Genomic DNA, 14,640 nt, shown 5'->3' with positions numbered 1-14,640 from the left:
AAAAGTCTAAATCTCTAAACTTTGATTAACATGAAACAAACATTAAACTTACTGTAAGAAGTAAAGCAACATTTAAGCAAAACCAGTATTAGATATACTTAATGATTAGTGGTATTCTTTCAGATCAATTGATCAATTTTATCTAGAATACATTTTTTTCACGATATAGAAGCACCAAGAATTTGAGCCTTTAATTTTTGTTCTTGATCGAAGAAAACTACTAACAATTTTCAGAGGGCCAAATGCCTTTTCGTTCTTTACAATTGAAATGATGATTTGAGAGCATATGCCTGATTCGAAAGATGAAACACTCTTCTTTGATCAAATACTTCTACTGCAGTTTTTGCAATGTGTTCTTGCTTCACAGCAGTTTTGTCATAGGAATTTATGATAAGGATTTTAACAAATAACAGGGGGAGTTTAGCATAAACTCGTTTTTTATAAGAAGCGTTGAGAATTTTTAGTATTGAAAGATTCTTAATCTTTTATTGAGTTAATTAATTATTGTCTATACTTTAAGAAAAAACTCCAAGACTTAAACTCCCGTCTAGATCTAAGGTTCATAAAAATATTATAACAATTTTGGTGGAGAAAAATTATAAAAATCTCCAGTACTTTGCTAGAAGACTAGTCAGAATAAAAAAGGATATCAAATATTAAAATCTAGCTTAAAAAGAATTTATGAAATCTTGAAACCAGCTCAAAATTTTAGAGTTTGTGGTGGATTTGCGGGTTGATGAGTCAAGGTAATAATTCAAAACATCCCACCTTTCAAGAATCTTGTTTAATGTTTTGATCCTTCTGAACAATTGAATTTTCAGTCTAGACATCGATGTCTTACTTGTGGATAAAGTTAAATTTCGTTCATGGTTGTCTGGATTAATCTCAAGTCTGTTACAGCTGGATTAATTCTTGGGGGTACCCATTTCTTGAATACCCGATTCCAACCATCAATTCCCGAATCCAAATGTCACCAATTTCCGAATCCCTATTACAAAAATTTGACAATTCCCGATTTCCGAGCTCAAAACATGACGTTTCTCGCTTCCCTGAAACGAGAATCGATTCTTCTGATGGCATGGAATAATTTTACTTTGGGATATGGGTACTTGAAAGGCACATAACAAACAAAAATCAATATAATCAAAATACGACTTTGTTTATGTTTAAGTTACAATATTAGACCAATGCAAACTAACATAGCCAATCTTCTATGTAACCAATCTTACGATTCTACTCTTGTTCTTCTTCACTTTACCTCACGAGTTTTGCTGAAAACATCATAACAACATTCAACGTTCATGTATAAAGTAGTATTTTGATATTTTCGATTTGTTTTTTTCATTCAATGGACGTAAAAAAAGCTGAACGACATTGATTGTTGGGTAGGCATCCCCACATTAAAGGCACCAGCTTTTTAGGAAATGACACCGTTTCAGGAGTGAAGAAAAAACACGAATTCTATCTTCTGTAACTAGACGACTTCTCTGAGTTTGATTAACATTAAATGAGATTCTTAAGTTTTTGATTTCTTTCTTTACTTAATGGCACTATGTCCCGACCATAATTCTATGGTCTCAGTGCTTTTCGATGACCATGTGATTTCCAATTGGCTGGATTATACAGTAGACCTTTTGTAACGTATAAAGGGGATCACATAAGACTAATTTTCAACGTTTTCTAAACCATAAACGCCCTTCAGAACCCTTTTACTAACACTTAGCGGATGACTGTCGGTGTTATGTTTATGTTTACGCTGGCCTAATAGGCAGATTGTAGATAATTCAAACAACGGCGTGTTTCCAACATAACTCTCTATAACTCTTCTTAAATAACAATATATATATAGGGTCTGGGCCCTAGCGTCCTTTTGCTGTACAAAACAGTCGGGACATAGTGCCTTCAAAAATATATGGGTAGTTTTATCTCATAAGGAAAATATTAAATAGTTACATGGCTCATTCAAAAATTTACATGCCCTATTGATGGTGATTTCACAATTTAGACCTGCTCAGATAAAAATCAGCAAGAAGAATCAAAGAAAAGAAAATTTGTTCCAATTACAAACGATCGAAAAGTCAAGTGTTCGCCGAACGAAGGGTACAGAGGAAGATATTATAAAGCCCATGATCACCATGAACAAAACATCTGTCTCCAAAAAGTCAATAACAATGTCTTTATCTCTCAGTTTTGATATACACGTATTAAACGGCAGCTTTAAATTTGAATTTTCTATATTACAATTACATATGAATATAAACAGATTGACTACATTTGAGAGCCCCAGACCCTCAACACAACGGGACGTTTGAAAAACCTCTTACACGACTTGTCTGTACGATAATATTTTCCAAAAAGTCGTGAGTGACGTCATCATTTTGTTTGACGTTTTTGGGAACCAAAACTTCCTTCTTTGGCTACCGTACAATCACTGCAAAGAGTCTTGAAACACCAATGTACGTTTTCAAGGGCAAATTCAGCCACTCCCTTTCCCCCTAGGAACAATGTTGATTTACTTTAGAAAAAGAAAGTGGTTATGGAGTATGTTTTTTCTGGTGGCTTGTTTCATATTTTCTATACTTTCAACATTGTTTTGGGGGAAAAGGGGGACGGAAGTAGCAGTATTCGGGAAAATAAACGAGAAAAGAAAACATAGCGCAAAGTGTTGGGTGTTCCAAGTAATTTTGGCAGTGATTGTACATCAAAAATCCTTTGGTCCAAAGTTGACCCTTAGATGGATTGTTGATTAAAACTGAATGAATAGGAGATGCCACTGCCAAGGTAAATAATCATCGAAGCATCACTCTGTGCATCTTAGCTACGGCTGCATCCTAGCTGAGCATGTAAAACAAGCCAGCGATATGCAGTTGATTCAGGGGCGGAGCCAAGAAAGTTGTTTGGAGGGGTGAAGAGGTGATTTTTGCCGAGAAAAAGGGCGTGTCTCACTCTTTAAGGGTGTTGTCAAAAGATAAATACTCTTACATGCTACTTTTGTGCATTTCTGTTTCAAAATTTATACTCTAGTGCCATAGTTTGAAAGTTCAACTACACAAAAATGTTAATAAGTTACAACTGTTGCAAAATGGTTAAACCCTAACCGCACATTCCCCCTGTACTCCCTTTGGTGACGCCCCTGAGTTGATTATTCAGTTCTTTTTTGGTGCAAGTACAAAAAGTTTTATCTTTACCCAGGTAAGGAGCCCTTTTGTAACATTTGTATACTCACCTAAACTGCCCTATTCACAGTTTTTACAAACTAAATGAAAACAAAATCTAGATGCGCATTAGTTAATAGAATTAACATTTCGAATCAGACTTTAAAACTACGTTTTTGAATAGCAAATATTCTTATCTTTAACAATTTTTGCTTTATTCATCTTGAGTTGGTCCACTGATATCATTGACTCTTTTGCGTTTGAAGAAACCAACCTGAAATGATATGGATGCATAATCATTGATTGGATATTAAATCAAAAGTAGAATGTAACAATGAAGGGTGAAAAAGGCGGGTTTGTTCCTGTTTCAAAAATTCCTGGAATTGAAGAGTGTGATCGTGATATTTCGGTGTTTTCCTGTAGCCTTGCAGCCTATATGATAATGAGAAAGTGTGTTTGAGAAAGTGTTATTTTTCGATTATCTCGTGTGATTCTGTAATGATGTTTTCATAGTTGTGACCATTTATTCCTCAACTACACCAGTATCTCACACTTCACTACCATTACTGTAAATCCAACATAAACATTTTTCCTTATAAATGGCTTTGTAAAAAGCAAACATTTAAGTAAACTAAAGCTTTATGTCTGACACTCTTCAGAGTTTAAAATTTAAGAAAATAGATCGAAAACTCTACGCTAGGAAATATTTTTAGAGTTTTCGATCTATGTTCTGAAGTTTTAAACTCTGATGAGTGTCAGACGTAAAGCTTTAGTTTACTCAAATGTTTGCTTTTGCCATTGCCAAGTTTTGTACCACCAAAAGATTGTTTGCATTTTACCTTGTGTTTATTGGACAAGAGAACAAGATAAGCCAATCATTGCTCTAGTTCATAATAGCCTCGTCCTTCTATTTCATTAACTTGATGTCAAACACAATTTCTCCACAAATGTTGATAAAATGACAATAAAAACAGTAAACGCTTTTACCTAAAAAAATGTACTGTGAACTGACCTTGTAGAAAACATAGACAGTGACGGCAATCAGAAGTACACCTCCAAGAACTGCCAGCAGAATTATCCACCAGGCGATTTCTTCTGTCTTTCCTTTCTTGCTTTCAACATAAGGTCCAACAAACACGCTCACCTAAATATATTCAAACAGAGCTTATATCTCAAGAAATTATCATGAAGAGTGTATTTTCTTAATCTATGTTAATTCTCTTGCAATGAGTGCCTGTCTAGGTTTTGATTGATAGTAACAGAAAGCCTCCTAAGTTTCTAGCTGTTTCTAGCTGTGGATGTCATCTAATCCTGTTGTACTGTGCACAAAAATGTATGCCTGGTGGTGCTGTTAAAAGGGGGTGTGGGGCAGTGTATTGGGGGTAGGTAGGAATTTTATATTACCAATCGAAATATTTTCAAAACCTTATCAACAATGAATGATTAAGCTAATGAAAGTTAGACCATTGTTTTTTTAATTAAATGGGTTACTCTCTCAGGTTCTGTGATCCAAATTCGAAATCTTAAAGACAGACTTTTGGGACGTCATCACAGAAAACTTATTTCGCAATATTCCTGATGATATCAAGTAATGTATTGAGACAATAAACTAATGCTCAACGTGATTTGCACGGATTTACCTTTGCCAAGTCCGGCTTCTGGTTTGCAGGTTGACGCAGAAAAGCCTTCTCGTTATCGTCTATAATGACACTTACTTTAGAAGTTATCTTTGATAATCCTCTTTTTTCCTTGAAAGAAGTAAAAAAAGATTACTTAAGATTAAAATTAATAAAAATATTTTAAGTTTAAGATTAGAGATAATAAAAAGATTCAAAAAAGAAATAAGGGAAAAGCCAAATCAGGATGCATGGAAATCTTTACGGGAGTAAAAAGCAGTGTGTTTCAAGGTATTATTATTATCATTATTATTATTAATACTTTGATTTAAAGTTGGCTGTTCGAAATAGCTAAAAATAAAAGCTAATTGTTTTCTTAAGATGTTTTTTCAAAACAGTCAAAGAGACTGAAGTTTTCACTTCTATAGGTAATTTTGCTCATATTCTTTGACCCATGAACCTTACGGTATCTGGACCATAGTATGTGGTTCTCACTTTTGATAGTTTTAAATTGCTCGAGCTTCTTAGTTGGTACAGGTATGAGTAGTGTAATGCTGAGATGGACCTTAAAAATGAGTTGGGGACTGGAGAAGAGGGTCGACATTGTATTGTAGCAAAGGAGAGCCTAGGATCAGCCTAGTTTTCTTTGAAAGAAAAGTATGAAGTTGTCTGTCAGAGCCAAGGACAAAGAAATAGTAGTATCAACAATGACTGAATGGAAGTTTGTATGAAGTGCAAATATTCAATGTTGATAACTTAAAAATAACTTTATGATTACGCAATATATTCTCTAACCAAACAGAAACAATAAACATATATTGTTAAATACCTCAATGAATGTATTTTGATATATTCTGGTTCTAAGTGTCACCTCCTTCTCCTTTCCACTTCCCAAGAAACCGATGTAGCAATCGACAGGGATGCAATATCCAGTTCGACAATTCTATAAGAAGTTATTCACAGAATCATTTCATAACATGTGGGAAAACGTAATTTATTCTGAATCAAAATTGCACTAGCGTGGAAAGAAAGTAATTTCAAAGTACCGAAAACTCAAGAAACATTTATAAAAATATTAGCGGAGAAAAATTAGGATCTTTGCATCTTAACTCTAAAATATTCAGTAGGGCCATGTGGTTTTCCCCAATACATTAGGATATAATTCAGCCTCTAACCACCTAGCCCTGCTCATCATTTTATTCAGCTTTTCGGGGACACTCTTGTTCCAAGGTAATTGAGAGATATTAAGGTGGGTTCAGCCAACTGTCAATCAACGAATGGCCAATCAATAAACGCGTCAGTGGCATTACCCTTATTGATTGGCCCATTTTGATTGACAAATGGCTTCAGCCACTTAAGTATCCGTTGATTGCCTTAAAAGTAAGCTTTATTGTGCAAAGAAGGCGGTAGCAATAGATACTAACAGACTTACAATGTCTGTCAAATCCTTGACTTCGTTGGTAGTTGCTTTGCTGCGATTGTTGGTCAGATCGAAAGTTTCTAGCACCTAAAAAACAACAAGTACTCCGAATTGATCGAAGATACACCGCATTATTTTGAATAGGTAGTGGTCACATTGTGAATAGGTTGTGATCAAATTTTGAATAGGTTGAGATCAGATTGTGAATAGGCAATGAAAAGATTTAACGAATGAGTTGTGATCAGATTGTGAGTAAGTTGTGATCATATTGTGAATAGATTGTGATGAGATTGCAAAGAGGCACAGTCAGATTCTGTACAGGTTGTGGTCAGATTGTGAGTAGATTGTGATCAGACTGTAAATAGGAAATGGTCAGATTTTAAAAAGGTTGTGATCAAATTGTAAAAAGATGATATTCATATTGTGAAAAGATTGCGATCAGGTTGTAAATAGGTTGTGAAAAGATTGCAAATAACTAATTGATCGACGTTAGATGTTTTTGTGGCTTGATAAGGCCCATTTGTGGCTTTGTGGCTTGATTTAGCAGTATGAACCATGGGCATTAGAGCCTAGAAACAGGGGCCAGAAAAAAAAAGCAGAGAATATCTCTGCAGCATCTCTCTCTCCATCTCCCTCAAGCTTCAGTACACCGGGTAAGTAGAATGTAAAACTTTTTTAAATATACCAACCCAGGTGTACCAAACGAGGAACAAAGAAGGCTAAACAAAACAAATGATCAGGATTGTTTGGAAGCTCGTAATTCTCAGTAAGTAGTTTATCTCATTTCAAATGTGATATTATTTTGTTGTTGTATTGTAGATTTATGAAGATAAAAATCTCCAAAACGTGTTAGGGATTTGTGCACAAGAATTGATCCAGGTAAAACTTTTCAACCTGTTAAATTCCTTACAGAATTGTTAACTTTATCTTGTCATAAAATCAATATGGCAAGCAACAGCACCACGAATATTTACATGTAAGCTGAAACGCTTGTCCTTTATTAGAATCCAAAGTCAAAATTTGATAAAAAGAGATTTGAGTTAGTTTTGAAAACAAGATCATCAATTAAATCGAATATCAGCATGAAAAAATTGCAAACTTAGCTTATTAATAGAAAATGTGAAGTGATTACCATTTTTTCAGGATTTATTTTGCCTGTCGTGTTACATCCAGAAGATTTGCCAATCTAATATGAAAATAACATGAATAATATTTTTTGATACAACATTAATTGATTACAATACAGTACAATAAACTATGATAGCTAGTGACGATCACTGTTATCCAGGCCGATGATTAGTGCTCGATTCCGTATTGATAAAGCTTTATACATTAAGAATGACTTTTACATTACAGCCATGATATACTTAAAGAGAGACACATACTTTATAAAAGCTTACTGTGAAAATATTGGCACAAAGCAGATGCAAAATATAGAAGGAAGGAACGAGTAACGCTAAGTATCTTTAATATAATAAGTAATACTACAAAGAACGGACATTTTCCTACAGTCCAGTTGAGGGTAATTTAATGAGAACTCAATAAGGGAACATGATTTTTGTCATAGAAAGATGCAACAGACAATTATCATGAAGTCTTGGCATCGTTCTACCCACACCCTCAAGTAGCTTGAAAAACATTTAGATCCAAATCTCTAATAAATTGTACCATTAGTCGTAGCATAACCTAGCTTAACATGAGTGTGGAATAAAGTAGAAGTGTTGTTCGAAAAAAAAATACAAAAAACAGATATCGATTGAAATTTGTGGGTGGGTTAGATGCATCCATTTGAAAATCAACACTTGTTTTAATGCTTACGACAAGGACTGAATGCAGCACATAAAAACAAGAGGTCAGTAATTGAAAAATATTGCAGTGGTTGGGGGACTCTTGGATAGTTATCGTTCCTGCATCCCTGTTCCGAGGTATTCAGTTCAGTTACAGTTTGAAAAGCGTTTCAAGCAGGTGTCTAGGATATGTTCATTACCTGAGCATCAAACAGCATGGCAACATATTTACTCTGATGCTTGGCCAGAAGTCCTATGCGCACAGAGATCCCTTGCACTGGAGCTGGGCCTAAATTTTGCACCTAAAACACAAATGCATCACACAATCACGTATGAGAATCAGGTACCATCGCAGTACTTTTGCAAAAACAAAACACGTTATAAGCAATAATCTAACAGTTCTAACCTTGAAACATCTAGAATTATGGAGCAATGTTACTCTATTCTAACTTAGGTCCGGTTGAACAAGATTTTTATTTCAACTCAGGCTCGCAAGAAGAGAGATCCGTATTTGAAACATTTTGTGGACTGCAGAATCCCACAGCTAACCCACTTTCAAAGGTTCGCAATAAAAGACTGATGAGCCTAACCGAGCAGCCTTAACCAATAGCCTTACAAACTAGTATCCAATGTTTTGAGACGTAAAACATTACATTGTTACGTATGTAGACGAACTATTGCCATACTTTTCTAGAAACCTTCGTCAAGAAGCAACTCGCAGTAAATGGTATTGTATGGCAAGCAATTGAAAATAGCATGAGACCGTCAAGTTATGATTCAAAAAATAATAAAGCATAAGTAACAAGTCTTGCGATCAAGTATTAATGCACGTCCTCGAATTACTAACAGCAAATCTGCATAATAATATACCTAAACAACAGTTCATATGGTACTGTAGCGCTGAAAAATGAAATCCCAGAATGCTTTGATAAAGCTTACACAGTAAAATAATTGTCCATAAATATTATGGAAAACAGCAGTTTTTATCCCTTGAGTTCGGACACTTTTGCATCCCTAAAGTTTGGACAATTAACCCTTAAATGTCCAAAAATTAAACCTAAATTATCTATTAATTATCCCTAAAATGCCCAAAAATTAAACCTAAATTATCTATAAATTATCCCTAAAATGTCCATAAATTATCCCTAAATTGTCCACAAATCATCCCTAAATTTTCCACAAATTATCACTAAATTGTCCGTAAATTTTTCCTAAAATTTCAATAGATTAAGCAGCCATAAATTAAGATTTTGTCCCTGATTAAATCATAAAATGCATGGACGTTTTGTGATTGTCACTAAAATATATGGATATTGTCTTTAAAACTTTCTACGGTTAACACAGGGACATTGTCCCAAAAAGGACAATGTCGCATTGTATACAAAGGTTCAATAGATGCTTTAAAGTCAAAGAAAAATGGAGAAGAATGACAGAGTCTTGGAGCTTGGACGTCTTGGTACCTTCTGGATCACATCAAAATATTTGGTTGACCAAGAATAATTAGATTATGGCTTTGAAAAAAGCAAACATTTTACGACATACTAAAAGCTTTTTCGTCTGACACTCCTCAGAGCGTAAAAGGTCAGAATAAGGGTCCGAAATAACACGATGAAAAATATTCAAATTCTGTACCGCAAAAAAAAATAATTAGATTCGCAAAAACAAGCGGATTCACAAGAAACAAACGGATTCAGAAAAGAAAAAACAGAATCGCTAAACGGATTTAGGAAGAAATGGAATTTTAAGAAAGAAACGTCACAAGATAGAATTAAATTAAAAGTAGAGAAATGAATTGGTTTAAAACTTCTAAGAATGATAATGAGAGCTGCTTGATTTTGTTTTATTCATCATCAGATAATTCAATCTAAAACAATTCAATGACTTACCAGAAACTTATAATTGACAATCGCTCCAACCTGACTCTCATTAGTGAGCTTGCCACTTGTTATCGGCTTCTGATCATAAGTTATCTTATACGGCGTTGCTGAACTATGAGGAAATTGATAGATAGACTAGAATAAGTTGTGAAAAATCTCCATAGTCGAATGCAAACGGCAAATGTTTTATTGAAAGCAAGCATTTCGTCAACTTTTCTTGATCATCCACATATAAGTGTAGGGAGATGCATATCTTATTTTACTAATTTTTTTAACTTTGAAAATATTGTATTTCAAGACATCTAAATAAATTTTTAGCGAAAATCTAATCAAACATTAAGCATTAACAAATCTTCTTCTAAATTATGTGTAAATGATGTTGATATTACAGCGAAAGTAGCCTTAGCATATCATTGACTTATGGAGATAAAAATCCAAGAGAAACTTTTTTCGGATAATTTTAGCTCTTTAGCAGTATGAACCATGGACATCAGAGCCTAGGAGCAGGGGAGAGAAAAACAGAGGAGAGAATGTCTCTGCCCTTCTCTCTTTCCCTCTCCCTTTACCCTTAGGCTTCGGCACCCAAAATAAGCAGTATGAAGAACTTTGTATGTTATACGAACCCAGTAACAGTGAGATCCGCTCGCACTGTAGCCGCTAGAATAATCTCGTTTTTGTTATCTTTGACGTTTTTTTCATCACTTCCATCACTAAAATATGAAGAAAATTGTTTCTTCGATGAAGTCTTGTAGTTTTAGTTAAAAGACTTGGCCCGAAAGTATAAAAAAGACTAACCACATAAGACAGGCACATGGGTCGATGGTGTACACCTGTGCCAACTAGACAATGTTTATCTTTTACAAGTAAGGTGACATTAAAAACTGCAAAAGGACAAAGACGGCGTTGTGTCTTTGCTTTCATGTGTTGTCAAACTTTCATATGATTTGTGACTTCATGTGATTTTTGAACTTCATATGATTTGTGATTTCATGTGATTGTCAAACTTTCATATGATTTGTGATTTCATGTGTTTGTTGAACTTTCATATGATTTATGATTTCATGTGGTTGTCAAACTTTGATATGATCGGTGGTTTCATGTGATTGTCAAACTTTCATATGACTTGTGATTTCATGTGATTTTTGAACTTTCATATGATTTGTGATTTCATGTGATTGTCAAACTTTCATATGATTTATGATTTCATGTGATTGTTAAACTTTTATATGATTTGTGATTTAATGTGGTTGTCAAACTTTCACATGATTTGTGATTTCATGTGGTTGTCAAACTTTCATATGATTTGTGATTTCATATGATTATCGAGCTTTCATATGTCTTGTGATTTCATGTGATAATCGAGCTTTCATATGTCTTGTGATTTCATGTGATTTTTGAACTTTCATATGACTTGTGATTTCGTTTGATTTTCGAACTTTGGAACAAACCGAACTAAGAGATTTCTTACACTGGAGAAAGGTACAACAGGCTATTAATCTGAATTTTTCGTCGCTCTTTCGACCAGTTTTAAGGAAGTCAAAGACCTGGCTAAACAATCATACCTGTAGTAACTAACCTGGTTGCTTCGATTACGAAAGAAAGCTTCTGCTTGCTTGGACGCAGCTTACTAACACTGAACCTCACCTCTATATCAAGCTATGAAAAGAAACATATGCTGTTAAATTGAAATTAATAACCATTCGTTCACCAATAGCTAAGGTGGTTTTGCAAAGCTTTGGTGCCTTTCTTCAAGCTCTAGTATGCCTCTTGGAGAGGGAAATCAAAGATTTTCTGCATGCTTCTCTACAATAAATTCCAGCTCTGGCAAAAGCACATCACCTATAAGTAGTAAAGTTCCTATTTGCAGCTCACGGAGGTGCTCCATTTTTGCCTATATGCCACCTGTCTTTGAAATGTTTCCTACATCTATGTTTTAAGCATAGCAGTAAGAAATTGCCAGCATCCCTACCTTCCTGTTTGGTGCAAAAGGGCTTGGCAATGAAAAGGTGAGTTTGTTCTTGTCATTCTCCCTCTTGATTTCCCGAAGTGGCGACTGCTCCTGTTGAGGGATAAAAGCATTAGTACCAGACAGCAAACAATTTGGTCCATGGCCTATAAGATGTGACCGAGGAAAACACGGAACTTGATGTTTCATTTCAATTATATGTGTTCAATCGATGAACATTATTAAAGGCGATCGACCGATAATAAAGTGGCTTGAGCCATCTCTCTGTTTACAACTCATACTCCTGCTATCTCGCCAACCAATAAGCGTGATGCTTCTCGTCTGCTTATTGATTGGCTAGTAATCGATTGACAGATAGTTCATGCCAATTAGCATCTATTGATGGCTGCTCGAACAAGTAAACTGACATTCTGAAATGTCAATATGATTATATCTGCACTTATCAACACCAGCATCGTTACTAAAATGATACAAATATATCCACTAATGGATCTATTTCTTTCGGTCTAGCTACTACGGTGGATCTATTTCCTTTCATCAAGCCACTACGGAAATAACGATGTACAAAAAGCAATTAAGTAATTCTGATATACAATTTACATCGTTCTACATGAATCTCTACTGCATGAAAATGTTTCCTTTCTTGCATTTAGTTTAAAAAAAACCATTATACCCCTGGTTATAATCGTCTTGAATAAGATAGCCAGATACATTACAGCAAATTGTAGTATCGATGTTAGTCAAACACAATTGGAATACAATTAAATCACGTTTTGTCGGACTGTCAAGCGGAGTAAGGGAATGGACCGACTCAGCGAATGTCCGACTTATCTATGGTACGACATCGGACTTGACTAATGAAGGAAAATCCGAGGAGGATTGAGAATCAGTCGGATTTAATTAAAGTCCTATTTACCCGGGGTACGACTAACGGGATTCACCTATACACAGAAATATCATTAAGTAGGTAAGATATTGTCGATAAAAACAACAGATTATATATGTTCTGTGGCTAGCTACTTACTTTGATGAAGGTGACTCCAATCAGCTCAAAATCATCTTCATACAGGATATTCATTTTTGATAGGAAGGCATTTTCACCCTTGTTTTCCAGGTTGATTTTCAGCGAAAATTGTTCAACCACCCCAAACTCAATCTCTTTTAAGCCACTAAAATGAAAAAAGTCGATATTTCAGATATGTCGTTTGGATTGCCTCATTATGTTCATGCGCAATAGATTTGTGCATGTGTTTTTCTATTTACGAGGAAAGATTGAATAGAATGTTTAGAACTCAAAAGCAAAGTTTCATAAAACTCAAATAAAGAATACCCAGGTATTTCAGCTTTGCTTAGAACAACCAAATCAGCGATACATTTTGTTTCACTTTTACATCCTCGAAGATATGTTATCTGTTAAAAGTAATCTTTATTTTAGAATCAATCAAGGAAGTATTCAAGAAAATAAAATAAAGATACGCTAAGGAAATGCCAAATTTTCTAAGGTTCTGTAGCATAGGATTGCAATAAAATGAACAACTTTCGATGTTATGCTAGATTTAAAAATTGTTCAAGTGGCGTAAACTTTGACTACCTTAGTTTTGAAAATTTTCTTTCAAGACATTTTTTTTTAGATCTGTCTTTTCTTAAATTCTTTTACATATTCATGTCAAAAGACAATAAAGAACAGTTCTGACGGTTAATACTAATAAGAAATTTTTCATGAAGCCCATGCACAAACAAATTTTACTTTCAAAAGTTCTTATGTTGTTATATTGCCTATCACCTAGGATTTATGTGCACAACTTGCATATTTTAAAAAAGACCTATAAATCTGATTTTCAAACCAACTAGAGCCAGTTTTTGACCAATTTAGCCATACTGGATGCTTACGAAAAAAAATCATCAACAAATGTTTTTTATGAAAGATAGTAAGAAAGAAAGGGGTGTAGATATCAGTAATTTTTTGCACAAGATCACTGGCTTTTCAAAACAGTCCATAAATATACTAGATTGCGCGAGGTACAATATAATGCTATAATAACAATCAATGTAAGTAAATTGTACCAGGAAAAAACAGTGTTGTTGATAAAGGATAGTCTTAAGGAAATTCGGAAGCATTTTACTGTTTACTTTGCTAAGGCGTCAAACAGTTTGCACATACCTCCTGTTGTAGATCTCTACTCAGAGCTCCATCGCGTGCATAGTCTCCAATAGGACACACTGTGCCTCCGCATCCACTTGTTGGCTCCATATACTTGTAGTTTATATTCACTGTGATGCCACTGCTCAGTGACTTTGGATTTTGCTGCCAATAGAGAAAGCAGCTCATTAGTTATGCTTAATACATTGGATGTGAAGTTTGTATCCTTGTTGCTTCACTGCCCTTTTACTTTAAAGAATTATTACGATCGAAAAGACCGACACTGCATCCTTCTCTCCACCGAAACATGGAAATTAGTGTCATAACTCTTTGACAGAAAGCTATTTGGCCACACAAAATCCACTTCATTTCATAAAACAACATTTATCGGATTGTGGAAAGAGACGTGACTGAAATTTTTTGAAAATTTAATGTCGTGTACCAAGAATTTCGCTTCTTTATTGTAGAGACTTTAGCTTCAACGAACAGATTGCAACAAAAGACATGGTCACCGATTATAAATGAGAATATATACAGGTTATCACAGAGAGAAAAAGAGGACGAGCTTTTAAGTACAACGTTAATAGTCAGAATTTAAAAACAAAAAATCGTGTCCTGAATTTCCATTCTGTAAAGAACAAACACTCCAGAAGCTTATGCATGAAGCACGGGGCTAGAG

General features: G+C 34.6%; 1 protein-coding gene across 1 annotated transcript in view; it reads right to left on the bottom strand.

Moving 5' to 3' along the window:
- Nucleotides 1–1,142: 1,142 nt before the first annotated feature.
- Nucleotides 1,143–14,640, bottom strand: part of LOC135689282 (integrin alpha-8) — a 31,863-nt gene continuing 18,365 nt past the window's right edge. The window contains exons 19-32 of the mRNA XM_065206459.2: nt 13,983–14,126; nt 13,152–13,231; nt 12,846–12,990; nt 11,825–11,914; nt 11,432–11,511; nt 10,479–10,565; nt 9,865–9,967; nt 8,179–8,280; nt 7,324–7,377; nt 6,204–6,278; nt 5,601–5,714; nt 4,796–4,903; nt 4,168–4,299; nt 1,143–3,429 (exon numbers count right to left, since the gene is read on the bottom strand). Coding sequence (XP_065062531.2) covers nt 3,370–3,429; nt 4,168–4,299; nt 4,796–4,903; nt 5,601–5,714; nt 6,204–6,278; nt 7,324–7,377; nt 8,179–8,280; nt 9,865–9,967; nt 10,479–10,565; nt 11,432–11,511; nt 11,825–11,914; nt 12,846–12,990; nt 13,152–13,231; nt 13,983–14,126 — 1,374 coding nt within the window. The 3' untranslated portion in view covers nt 1,143–3,369. The remainder of the gene's footprint in view (nt 3,430–4,167; nt 4,300–4,795; nt 4,904–5,600; nt 5,715–6,203; nt 6,279–7,323; nt 7,378–8,178; nt 8,281–9,864; nt 9,968–10,478; nt 10,566–11,431; nt 11,512–11,824; nt 11,915–12,845; nt 12,991–13,151; nt 13,232–13,982; nt 14,127–14,640) is intronic.

Source organism: Rhopilema esculentum, chromosome 9 (genome assembly GCF_057945365.1).
Source record: "Rhopilema esculentum isolate cy_ngs chromosome 9, ASM5794536v1, whole genome shotgun sequence".
NCBI lineage: Eukaryota > Metazoa > Cnidaria > Scyphozoa > Rhizostomeae > Rhizostomatidae > Rhopilema > Rhopilema esculentum.
This window is presented reverse-complemented; position numbering and strand designations above follow the sequence as displayed.